The sequence below is a fragment of the Pteropus medius genome, unplaced genomic scaffold, assembly GCF_902729225.1.
Source record: "Pteropus medius unplaced genomic scaffold, Ma_sr-lr_union100, whole genome shotgun sequence".
Classification (NCBI taxonomy): domain Eukaryota; kingdom Metazoa; phylum Chordata; class Mammalia; order Chiroptera; family Pteropodidae; genus Pteropus; species Pteropus medius.
Window position 1 is genome coordinate 21,701,180 of NW_024354502.1, and position 13,366 is coordinate 21,714,545.

Here is a 13,366-nt window from a genome sequence, read left to right on the forward strand (position 1 = left end):
CCCCCAGAGGAACCAGGAAAGACACAATGGGGGGGAATGGGTGCATGATGAGGAAGGAGGAGCCAGACAAGGGTGGGGTTTCCAGTGAAGACCCTGCAGGATGCTCTGGAGGGTAACACTTCTGCGTCTGCACCACATCTGAACATGGGAGGTGGGCTGCTGTATTCCTGCACGTGTCAGCCATTGGCTATGGCCTCCTGTGGGAGGTAGAGAACTTCTAGGCACCTCTAGCTCTCATCTCTGGAGACATGGCTCTAGCATCCAGTGGCAATTCTTTAAATGTTGCAGGTACAAGACATTACAGCAAAGCAGACAGAAGGTGGGGGATGAGCATGCAGGTGAGGTACCAGCAGTGTCCACTAAATCCACCAGTGCGAGGTTGTAGACGGGATATAAGAGTGTGGTCCTCAGACCAGCAGCATCTGGTCCAATGGGACTCCACCACTAAGGAGCTCTTTAGAAATGTGCAATCTCAGGCTTTACTGAAGACCTAGTTCCATCAGAATCTGATCATTAAGAGCTAGAGGAAGATTTGTATGCACATTAATTTCTAAAAAACCTGGCTCCAGAGTGTTAGAAAAAATGATTTACTGACCTCCTAAACTGGCAGGAATAAGCATCAAGATCAGAGGTAAAATGTGGTAGATTTGCAAATTTCTTACTCTGAAGGTTCCCTGGCCTCGCAGCCGAAACCAGGGGAAAGAGAATCATTCTTAGCCGAAAGCCGGCAGTACACGTCCCCACTCAGGGCATGTCAGGCTTGCAGGTCTCAAATTCCCAGACTCTGCAGTCTTCTATTTACTTCACCTGGAACCAACATTATTGTGGTGGTAATGTATCATAAAGAAGAACTCAGGAAAGAATTTGCTAGTTTGTAATAAAAATGAAAGAGAATAGATTCTAGAAATTCAGGGCCTTGCAAAGTTAGAAATGTTTTTAAACTCCAAACGGCAAGAGAATTTGTCTCTGAACATGAAAACGGAAGAATACTTAGCCTTATGGCTATGTATAGGCATATATTCACTATTAAAATTTCTTAATTGGTAAAGTGGCTCAGAAAAACATTTAGAGTATAAATTTACCAGAGAAGCTCTCTTAAATCCAGAGAGGTAAGGAAGCAAGATAATATAGAGATATGTTTTTAAAAGTACCAAGGATGTGGTTACTGGCACATGGAATTCTCTGGAATTAAATAGATAAGAAGTCTACTGAGTTCTTGAGAAATTAGTACTGCCCAATAAATTCATGAGCCTAGATTAAAAGAGACTGTGAAGCTCAACACAAGCTTCACTTCTGGCCAAGGAAGATCTCTGAGGGTGGATATGAGGACTTGAAGAATAACGTGAAGTAAGCTCTTCGCAGAGCAAAGCAAGGGATCAAAGACTATTCCTGTTTCCAGGGCACAGATCCCACAGTGCATGCCTAGAAAATTTTCATAATTATTATGGATGAGTCTATGGCCATGCCACCCTCAACAAGCCCAATCCTGTCTGATCTCGGAAGCTAAGCAGGGTTGGGCCTGGTTAGTACTTGAATGGGAGACCATCTAGGAAGACCAGGTGGTGTAGGCATAAAAAATAAAAAATAAGGGATTATAAGATAACAAGGTCCTTGTAATCTGTGAGATCAACCAAGGGTTGCCTCGCCTAAAAAATAAAAAATAATAAAAAAAAAAGAATTGTCATGGACAAGAGGCTGCTGTGTCTCTCATTCCTCCTCTTTCCAATTTTGAGGGACAATTGCTGTTCTCCTGTCCTGTAAAATGGTGGGGAAAAGGGGTACAGTTGAGTTCACAGGTCTCCAGAAAGAAAGGAGTCACATCTGGACTAAGAGAGCATCACTCAGAAGTCTTGGATTTCCAGTGGGATGTGGTGACTGGTTAGAACCCTGGGGAAGAGATCTGTTTGTTCTGTGTGTGGGAAAAAGAATGAATTACTAAATGATTGATGGCCAAGGGGATTTTTTTTTTTTTAAGTTCGTTATTGCTGAATGAGCTGGCCAGTCCAGATCAGTGCTGTCATTTAGTTATTTTTTACTTTCTTCACATCACACTAATAGTGTGGGGGAGTATATGGAAGGCTATAGGCAACATATAGTAAGAGAGGTGCTGCTTTAAGCACAAGACATTTGGGAGATACTCTATGTTTTGCTATTTGTATCTGTGTCAGAGGACCTGATCACTACGGCTTTGTCTTACATATGTGACTATAATACAATTTGGATTCTAGGTCCTGTCTTCCACCTAGTACATTGTCTTTTACAATGACAAATAAGAAACACTTTAATATAACTTGTGCTTTTCTACATATTGTTACATTTAATAAAATGATTACTTATTAACAGCTAATAAACAATACTTTTAAAAAACTACACTAGTTCAATTTTATGAGTAAATAAGTTACAAGGTGACACACAGGAAATAACTAAAAATATTCTTCAAAGGCTATCTCTTCCTTTCTCTCCCCCAATCCCTTATAGGCTTTATATGACAATCCAGGGATAATCAGAGGTAGATATAAAGCATCTCAGCATTGCAGCTTTATTAAACTAGGTCTTTCGGGTGAAGATGTCTGGTGGGTAGTTGGAAATACAGGTTTGGAGCTGGGAGGAATGTGAGGGCCAGAGATAGTTATGTGAGAGTGACTGGGTGACAGTAGCTAAAGCTATGGAATGTATTCGATCGCTCAAGGTAGAAAAGAAGTGAGATGAATTTCTGAGCTGATCAAAGAAGAAAAGGCTAGATAAGGATGGAAATAGTAAATATTCTAGGTATAATTCTTCCCTCTGTATACTTACTAAAAATATCTTAGGGATAGTCCTACTCCCAAGTATCTTTGGAAGCAGGTGTTACTCAACCAGAAGAAACTGTAAACAAACAGAAGACTGCAGGCCAGGACACTTGGCAGGTGTTCAGAAGTGGGTACCAACTTCTTGATATCTGCTGTGGGGAAGGTGAGTGAAGTAAACAAGAGGCCATAATATCTGCACTACTCATTTTATGAACCAGATACTTGCTATGATTGACAAATTTTCTATGTAAAAATTCCTGGATGGAGACTAAAGATAACCCTGAAAGTGACCGCACGCTCTTGGAGCATTAGTGCTCAGAGTTACCTCTGCCTGATCTGCACCAAATGTGCTGATTCCACACTTAAGTCCTAGTTCTCCAGGCACTTACCAAAGTGTCTCACAATATTTTTGTGAGATAAGATATATCTTTTACAGCATAGTTTAAAAAGTGCTTTTTAGATGCATTTTCTTATTGAAGAAATGTGGGCTAGATTACGAAAGTTTAGGGTGTTAGTTAGTGGCTGACTGAACCCACACATCAGGGAAGTGTTTGGTGATGGACTCGCTGCAGAGTGTAGACCTTGGGCATGTCCTGTTCCACATACTTGTTAATGACTTGGACAAACATGTAGAATGCATGCTCACCACATCTATAGATGACATAAAGCTACTAGGGATACTTAATCTGCTAGATGACAGCATTGCAAATTTTTTTCTTAAAGTGATTTCAACAAGCTGGACTAGGCCAATAGAAACATGATTTAATTTATTGGGGATAAATATAAAGTCTTGCCATTGGGTTCAAAAAGTCAACTGTAGAGCAAGTCATATGATAAGGACCTGGGGGATGTGGTTGACCACAAGTTCAACAATAACAAATACTCTGAACTCGTTAATAAAAAGCTAACTCAATCTTCTACTTTATTAATGGAAGCACAGGGAGGTAATAGCTAGTTAGACCACATTTGGAATACTATGTGTAATACCAGCTGCCAGATTTTTAAAAGGGAACATAACACACTAGTGTGTTCAGACAGGGGTAACAGTGGTGATAGGTCTGGAAATCGCATTTACTGAAGGAATGATTCAAAGAACCAGAAATGTTTGGCCTGGATAAGGGAACATTTAGGGAAGATGTTGAAGCTGTTTTCAAATAACTATACTGTTCTGTTAAAGGGGAAGTAAGTAATCTGCGATGCCCCAAAGGGCAAAACAGGGATGAAAGAATGGATGTTGCAGATGGATGGTTTTTAGCTTGATAAAGGCAGAAACTTTCTTACGGTCACTGCTGGAGGAAGCCATCACTAAGACACTGAGAGTTTTCTGAGGTGTGAGGTCATGGGAGGGACTCTTGCACTAAATAAAAGGGGAATTAGGAAGTCTCTTCTAACTTGTGCTTCCATGAGCTTTCAGGTAGCAATATCTGTAGCCAGGGAAGGATTCCAGAGGACAGAACTTGATCTTGGTGTGGGAGAGACAAGACGGGTCCACGTGTGAGCAGATCCAGGTTCCAGCCTGATCCTGCTTAGTTATAAACCACCTGGCTGATTACTCTTTAAGCCTCAACCCTCTCATCAAATAAAAGACAAAACATAAAAATTATTATTTTATCTGAGAACTTTTGTAGTGATCAAAGGCTCTATCTTTGGACTTAGTACACATGACTGCATTAATTTAGTTACTCAGGTCCTTGAAGGCAGGAATTATGTCTTATTCAGGGCAAAAGGTTTGGCCCTTGGTAGGTCCTCAATAAAAGTGTGTGGAATAAATGAACGAAAGAATGGAGACCGTGGATATGAAAGCACTTTGTAAATGGTACAGAGCTATAGGAACACGAAGGACTGTCATTTCCCCCTCCCCCACAGCCACAAGCCGAGAAAATAGCAAGGACACTGACCCCACTACACATTTCTGCTAACTGTCAAGATCATGAGAATTTACTGGATCTTTTCAGAAGTCACAATGATCCCCGCAATTATTTTAATCTGCTTTTGGGGGTTCAAACCGTTCATTTTTCTTTGCTTTTTTAATGGCTCAGAAATTGCTTTTCATAAACAATTCAATGATTTCCCATGGCTCTTAGGATAAAAGCCAAAATCTTGACTGGAGATTCAGGATCCTGCCAGGTTTGGCCTGAATGACTCACTAGCCTCCCCGCCCTCCCCCCTTCCTGAATCTTGCACTGCGGCCACACTGGCATTTAGATCCCTGAAAGGATCACTCTCCCTCCCTGAGCACCAAGGCTTCAAACATTGCTCCTCTGCCAAGAAACACCTCCCACTCTCTTGTCTACTTAGTGCCTGTGCTTCCTTGAAGGCACAGACACAGGCTTCTGACTCAGAAACACACTCCTTGGCCTCTCACACTAGTCTGCCGTACACTGTGACAGCACAGTTGTCCCTTTCCTTCACAGCCCTCATCAGAGTTCATAATCACCTAACGCCCTATGTGATTCTTGCTTATTATCTATCTTCTCCCCAGGTAAGCTCTATGAGGCTGTATTCCATTTTTGTTTGCTATATTTTATGTCGTCCCAGCACCAAGTTATAAGGTCTGGCACATATTAGAAATCAGTATTTTTTACTAAACGACTAAAGCATGCTTCATAATATTTACATTAGTTAAGTAGTAACTACCACGTTTTCTTCGCACCTTTTTTGTTTTGAATTTTTCCAAAGACTGTTGCCTAAGGTTTCTGACTATCAGAAATTGCAATTCCACACACTATGACAGGATTCTAAACTATTCCCAATAGGATCAAAATTACGACAAAATTATCAGTATAAGCAATTTTTTATGCTTTTACTTATTTATTGAGAATCTAGAGACTTTTTTCCCCTAAAGTCAGCCTAGCACCCACTGTCACATTGTGGCTAAGAGCACCAGTCGCCGCTTCCAGGACTCTGGCTGAGATGTCTTCTAATCAGGTGTGTGAGCCAGGGACGCAACCCCAGAAAACCCACACCAACTTCACAATCAGAATTTTGTGGCCTACATGCTGTCAGGTCTTCTTGATAACTCTGGATCCAAATAATACTTCTTCATGTAATTACAAAGTTGTTTTCTACATATTCCCTTCCATATTCCATTTCAAAATTATACAACACGACACTGTCCTATTTACAAAACCGAGGCACACCTATGACTGACAAAAGTTAAAGGAGTTTTCTTCCTTGTTGCATAATGGGGACTTCATGGTGTTTTAATTCTGCTTTTTCTAAGTTAGCTTTGAAATTCATATCACATGACTCAGAACCAGGGCCGAGGAAAGGCTCCTGGAAGAGAGAGTCACTCCTCCAGAAGAGCTGCTCCCTTTCATCAGAGGACACAGCTCCCTTCACTCCCCAGTGATTTATGTGCACTGTAGAGATGTCAGTGAGGGTCTGAAACAAATCTTCCTGTAGAAGGAAACCACGGTCTGCAGGACATATGGCACACAGCGCCCTGAAGATGAATGGGAACACGACACTTTGCTGGGTCCTCAGACCAGGGACGATAAGGGTGTTGGAAAGAGGACTTCCTCTTCGCTTTGAAGTATCCCTGACTACAAAGGTTTGAGGAAATTTAGAGTGAATGGGTATCCCCAAAATAAGGTTTGGCAGGCAGAATGCCTATTATAAAGAAGTCCCTAGACATATATAAGCAAGGTTTCAAAAATCTTCAAACTGATGCGCAGGAGTTCAGGGACCCTTGAGTAGCTTGCCGTATTTATTCTGTAAATTAATGAGACCAGGAATGTCACCCTGAGGCTGCGCAGATTCAGCAAATTTTCATTGTTCATCAAGTGAGCGCTGAGGATGGAAATCACACCTCTGGGTATTTTGGGGCCACGGCAAATGCAGGTCTCCAAGGTGAGTGTGGCCTCCAGGCTGCTCGGCCATTCTTGCACCTGTCCGTGGCCACGTCCTTCAGCTGCTTCCACAGCTCCTTCTCTCTCAAGGCCCCCATTCCTTTTTCTCTCTCTTACAGATGACTCATTGCACACTTCACAATAAACTTAAGGCCACTCAATCATCTGGCCTCATCCCCCCAAATCTCTCTACCTACATCTTCCCCATCACGACCTCTTTTCCACTGTCAGATGAGAGGACATGGCCCTTCTGCTCAAGCACAGTTACACTCCCTGGGCCTTGGGCTTGTCTCTCTGGGCGACTCCTTGCTCCTGTTTTCCATTTCTCATGGATTGCTTCCTTTCCCACAGCATATAAAGAGCTTCTTCCCCACTGATCTCATGTGCTTCACGCTACACTCCCTGAAAGAACAATTTTCACCTGTCCCTCCAGCTCCTCACTTCCATTCACTCTGAACTAGTAATTTAACTGCTATCTTGCTTCCCTCTTTCCACCGTCTTATATCTCGTAAACTCTGTCTTTAGGGGTTTGTGTTTCTCGCCTGCCCAGGTTCTCCTCTGCTCCTCTGCTCCTTCCATCCCAGTCTCTTTTGCTGTACTATACTTACATGTTGGTGTTTCCCAAGGTTAGGCCCTCTTTTTCTCCTTTACACCATCTTTCATGGTAACTTCATCTATTCATTCATTCAGTCAGTCAGTCATCATTTATTCATTCGATATTTATTAAGTTCCTACTGTGCTGACAGGTACTCTGCTATAGGCTGAATAAGGCAGGTATCTGAGTAGGCAAGACATTGTTTAAAACAGTACCTGTCCAAATTGTTCTATGAGCATGTCCTGAGGTTGGGGAGAAGATGGCACAGGTGTGAAGAGAGAGACTCTCTTGAAGGATGAAAAAGAATGTGCTAACAGGACTGGGGAAGAAGGGAGGAATCCCAGGTAGAGATGTAGCATTCAGAGCAGAGTGGTTCAGAGCACATGCTTTGGAGTCAGGCAGGTCTGGATAAAACCCCAGGCCCTTCTCTTACAGTCTGTGGGAATTAGGACATGTCACTTCTGCAGGTCTGTTTGCATTTCTATAATGATAGTCCTATCTTGTGTGATTATCGTAAAGGTTAGATGAGAATGATCGTGAAGAGGTTAGCACAATGCCTGGCATGCACTTAGCGATTATTAAATGATAATCATTATTATTACTGTAAGTACATTTATAACTTTAATATGTGTTTTGTAACCATTGCAATAGGACCCACTTCACAAGCTTATTGTGAAAATCAAATGAATTAGAAAGAACATTAAAAAAGTACAGCATAATATCATTTGGTCATAAAATGGAATAAAGTTCTGACACGTTATAACATGGATGAACCTTGAAAATATGCTAAGTGAAACAAGCCAGACATAAAAGGATAAGTATTGTTTGATTCCACTTTTATGAGGTGCCTAGAACAGGGAAATTCAGAGACAAAGTACAAAAGAGGCCACCAGGGGTTGAGCTGGGGGCGGATGGGAAGTGACTGCTTAACGGGTAGAGAGTTTTGGTTTTGGATGATAAAAGTAGTGATGGCTGTACGACACGGTGAATGTATTTAATGCCACTGAATTATATATTAAAAATGGCAAATTGTCAGTACAGCAGAAATGAAATGTTCATATGCCATTTTCAACAAAATAACATCATCAACATCCAGAGTAAAATAGAGATAAATTAGGGCATTAAAACTCTTCTTCTATTTGTAGAGTTTCATGTACTACTAGGACAAATATGTATATTTTCAAATTAGTAAACTTTCAAAAGAGAGAATTAATCTAGGGTTGGCATTATGATTACCCTAAAATCTGGCCAGCTGGACTACCTTCCATGTAGAGAAGTCCAACAATTTTGTTTTGTTTTTGATCTTGTATTGGATGTAAGGTGGGCTTGCTTTTACCAAGTGCTCTTCTCTGGTAAACAGTGGTATGGTATACTTTGTAGGCACATACCTGTATTTGAGAATTTATAACATAATGAGGATGTCGAAAATGTATGCATGCACACCACACAGAGATAAGTTGTTCAGCATTTAGAAACTTGTGCTTAGAAGTAGACAACCATCGAAAGCCTAGAAAAGAAAATGTTCCATTGGGCCTTGGCAGGGACATGCGTGGCTCACTGACCTGTGTTCCCTGATTGTTTATGTCGATGGCATCACTCCATTCGGCTGTCATTTCACCCAGCAACTCTACTCTCAAAAGGAGACTAGGAAGTAAGTCTTTGGTCTTGCAGTCTGGATAACTGGAAATCTGATGATATAGTTCATGATGAATTGAGCACTCTGAAGGAACTTTTCTGCAATAAACCTCAAACTTTGGAATATCTAAAAAAAAAAAAAGGCATATGTAGACTTAGGCCTTGAAGACAAAGATTAAGGGATATTAAACATAGTGTGGTAAGAAAAACTCAAAGAAGGATTAATAATACTTTTATTTAAATATTCTTCACATGATCACAGGTAACTACTAAGTCAAAAACCTCCAGAAAAAATATAGGTTTGGTATTATTTAAATTCAATGCTATAAAATATACCTTTAATATTTTCCTTTATAAGTATTGTTACTGGACATCTGTTGTGGAAAATTATTCGAGGACTAGGGTCTTCTGAGAGGGTTAAATAAGTCACTCCAAAGTGTTCTTGATATGTCAGTACAAGAGCCCTAAAACAAAATAAAATCAAATCAAATGACAGAAATGGTTTAGAAAAAAAATGAATGCTTTCTTTCCTAGTACATGTTTATTTAAATTTGCAATATTCAGAATTCTATAACATTTTCTCTTTTATAAATGAGAGGAAATGTTTTCCAGAGAAAGGAGGCCATCTTCTCATCTATTAACCGCCATAGACTATTATGCATTTACTGATTTTTCCCCCTGAAAATAGTAACATATATTTACACAAAATATTTTTTAAAATATGAAAAATTATTTAAAAGGAAAAAACCCATAATTCTTATCAGAGAGAATTACAGGTAACCTTATGCTAACCTTTCCTCCTGCTCTTTTACTCTCAATGCGTATGTGCCTTAAACTCTCCAGATAGGATGCCTTCTTCCTCAAAAGTCCTTGGTAAATGTGGCAAAGGAGGAGCTGATGTGCTGTTAAGACTAACAGAGAATTTGGGTGCTGGCTCGCTGGCTCTCTCTCTCCCCTTGTTTTTTTGTAAAGGTAAGTAGGCTAACACTGTTTGTCGTTAATTTGCACAATCACCATACTTGACAGGATCTTCGTTTCGACTACCCCAGAGCAAAGCTGTGGTGTTTGGCATCAGAAGAGCTGCTGTGTGGACACAGGCTGCCCTCTTCAATGGAGTGAGAGAAAGCTTCCGATTTAGACTATAGACTTCCAAACAATATTTTATATCAAAGCAGGGAAAACATTTCCTCTAAAGTTTAAATTACAGATTGTTCAGATTGATCAAAGAAATCGGATATTTGCCAAATGTGGTCTTCAATTTTACGCTGATTTTTAAAAGGGGTCAATAATATGCTAGAGAATGTCCCATTTGCCATTTATCCTGTTCACCAGAGTGAGTCCTCCCTGGAATTGCATTTATCTGAAATGCCAAAGTGAACTGTCCACTAACATTTGAGGAAGTCATATCTATAACACCAGCAAAGTGCACTGTGGGATTGAGGGGAGGAGAGAGGAGGAAATGGGGCAGCAGCAAGTGAATTCGCTTTCAGAGTACAGTCCTTTGATTAACATCAAAGTTCCTTTCCCAGCCTAATTTTGAAAGAGCTGGGCAAGTCAACCTCAGAGAAGGTTCTTTGTGATAGCCAAGAAAGCTGGGGGCCAGAACTAACATATGGATACTTTTAATCTAATATGTAGCTTAATATCTAAGGATAAGATTGTTATTTTAATAAAATCATGTCTTAAAATTCTTAGAATTTTAAACCATTTCCAAATAAAAATTTACAATTTTATCTTTCAGTTTTAAAAATAAGTTTTGCTAATCTATGGTGGAAAAATACAACCATGGATGCTAAGAAAGAGAAGCCGACTGAAAAGCAGCATGATGGAACTGTCTGAAGTCTGTAGTCTATGTCTTACAGGTTCATGTGTTTTCCAAAACTTATGGAATGCACACTTTAGATTTATACATTTCATTGTGCATAAATTTTCCCTAAAAGAAAAAAATTTGTAAACATATATGAACTCTAGCTAATGATATGAAGTATTTAGGAAGAAGTGTACTGGTATCTTAAATTTACTCTGAAATGTATAAAAGAAAGAAAGATTGATGGATGGATGGATGGAGAGAGAGATGGATGGATGGACAGATGGATGGGTGGGCAGGTGGACAGAGAGACAGACGTGATCTCTAACTGGGAGGTATTTGGGAATTCACTGTAAAAAATTTTCCCCCAGTTTTATTGAAATAAAATAGATAATTAGTTGCTCATATTTACATTGTACAATTCAGTAAGTTTTTTTTCATTACATTGACATACAATAATCTATTAGTTTCAGTTGTATAGCCTAGTGATTAGTGCTCAAGTGATGACCCCACTAAATCTAGTACTCCTCTTCCTCCTTACATATTACAACACTGTTGACTATTTTCCTTATGCTACACTCTACATCTCCATGTCTATTTTGTCACTATCCATTTGTGTTTCTTAATCCCTTTGCCCTTTAACACCACCCTGCAAACCCTTCCTATCTAGTAGCTCTCTGTTATCTATGAGTTTGTTTCTGTTTTTGCTGTTATTGTTGTTTATTTTGTTCTTTAGATTCCACATGTACCTAGAATCATGTGGTATCTGTCTTTTTCTATCTGACTGACTTCATTCAGTGCAATATCTTCTAGGTCCATCAAGGCAATATCTTTTTCCATCCCCTTCCTTTTAGTCTGTGTGTCTTTTAATCTGAAGTGAGTCTCTTGTAGGCAGGTATGTAGGGGTCTTGTTTTCTAATCCATTCAGCCACTCTGTCTTTTGGTTGGAGCACTTAATTCTTTTCCATTTGAGGTGCTTATTGATAGGAATGTAGTTATTTCCATTCTTTATTCCTGTTTTTGATACTTTTTTTCTTCTTTAAGAAGTCTCTCCAACATTTTCTGTAATAGTGGCTTAGTGGTGATGAATTCCTTTAGCTTTTTTTTTTTTTTTTTTTTGGTCTGGGAAGCTCTTTATCTGTCCTTCGACTCTAAATAATAAAGTATTGCTGGTTGTGGATCCTGGGTCTTTATCACTTTGAATATTTTGTGCCAAGCCCATAAGACTGGCAGCTAATTTCTGAAAAGAAACTTTGCAGGACAGGATACACCTGGATGTGGCTTCGGTGGGGCCACGATTTGGGGGAGGAGGAGTTTCAGGGAATCCTCTGGGTGGAGCGACCCCTGATATCCAGTTTGATGACATTTCAGCTATGGTGGCGCTGTGTCCACACACTGGGAGTGGGGAGGGCTCCAGAGAGGAACAGTGGATACTGTTGGCACTTCTGCCTGGGCGAGAGCATTGCCTCCAGTCCTCGCTCTGACGACACAGTGTCCCCCTGTAAGTCTTCGGTGCACCCCAAGCAGCCAACTGGGCACTGGTGCTCAGAGCAAGTGAGTAGCCACTGCGAAAGTCTGCTCGCAGACATGACTCCTTAAGAGGCGTCTGCAGCTGCCGTAGCCTCTGTCCCACTCAGCTGCTGGGGACTGGGCGGCCTCGCCTCTTCTGTCCCTCCTACCTTCTACAGTTACAGGGCGATTTCTTATTTCTCTTCCTAGTTATAGGGTTTCTGTTCCTCTAGACCCCAGGTGATTTTGCTTGCTGTTTGCTCTGTGTTTCTGTCACAACTTTGATGTGGTTGCAAGAGCAGATGAACAAAACCACTATCATCTAGGTCATTTTGCCTCCAGATCCTCACTGTAAAAATTTTTTCAACTTTTCTATATATTTGAAATTTTCAATAAAACATTGGGAAAAAAATGTTTTATTTTCTAAATATAGGTTCACATCATTTTAAAAAACACTTCTCTAAACTGACCACACTTAACTTCTCCAACCAGAATATAAGAATAACCTAACCACTCCTCTACAGAGTTAGGGATGAAAGGTGTTAAAAACCAGGGATGTCTGTGAATGCTGTGAGAGAAGAAGGGATGCGTGCAGGGAGCAGGGCCTTATTATTATGAGTGACACAAGTTAGGAAGTTATTTTTACAAACATTACTACTAGAAATCTCTGTATATATCACAAAGTCAGGATGGCTAAATTCTCAAATAAAGTCTATAAATTAATAATTTTAAGAGTGAGGTACCTCTCATAAGGTCATAATATGTTTTCTTTTGTATTTTTTACATATACCACAAATAAATTATTTCTAACAACTATAGAAAGGACATATGGCATGCAAAACAATCACAAAATAAAAGTCCACTATGAACAAACCATTACATGTCTCTAGCTTGATTCTGTGGTTGTTATTTGCATGATTGGTAATCGGTAATTGGAGTAGCTTTCATGCAAGAACAACCACAGAACAGAGTCTTCTGTGACTTGTGTTTATCTAAGTTATCTCTCTTAATGACTTCTTGAGAAAAATTCCATTTTGAAGTAAAAGTAAAATATGGGAAAAGAAGGTTTTCCAACTTGACTCCTATTTTAACTCTTATTTCTCATCATTGACAGAGGCTGAGAAATAAAAGCAAGCAATCTTTCATTACGATGTATTGCTGCTATTCCATGGCACAAACA

General features: G+C 39.9%; 1 protein-coding gene and 1 pseudogene across 9 annotated transcripts in view; one reads left to right on the forward strand and one right to left on the reverse strand.

Moving 5' to 3' along the window:
- The window catches only part of VPS13B (vacuolar protein sorting 13 homolog B), a 685,469-nt gene that overhangs the window by 28,333 nt on the left and 643,770 nt on the right, over positions 1-13,366 (reverse strand). For all 9 annotated transcript variants that reach the window (XM_039853834.1, XM_039853836.1, XM_039853835.1 and 6 more), the window contains 2 exons: positions 9,207-9,334; positions 8,798-8,997 (listed from right to left, as the gene is read on the reverse strand). In XM_039853834.1, coding sequence (XP_039709768.1) covers positions 8,798-8,997; positions 9,207-9,334 — 328 coding nt within the window. The remainder of the gene's footprint in view (positions 1-8,797; positions 8,998-9,206; positions 9,335-13,366) is intronic.
- LOC120595786 (uncharacterized) lies at positions 1,453-1,571 on the forward strand (annotated as a pseudogene).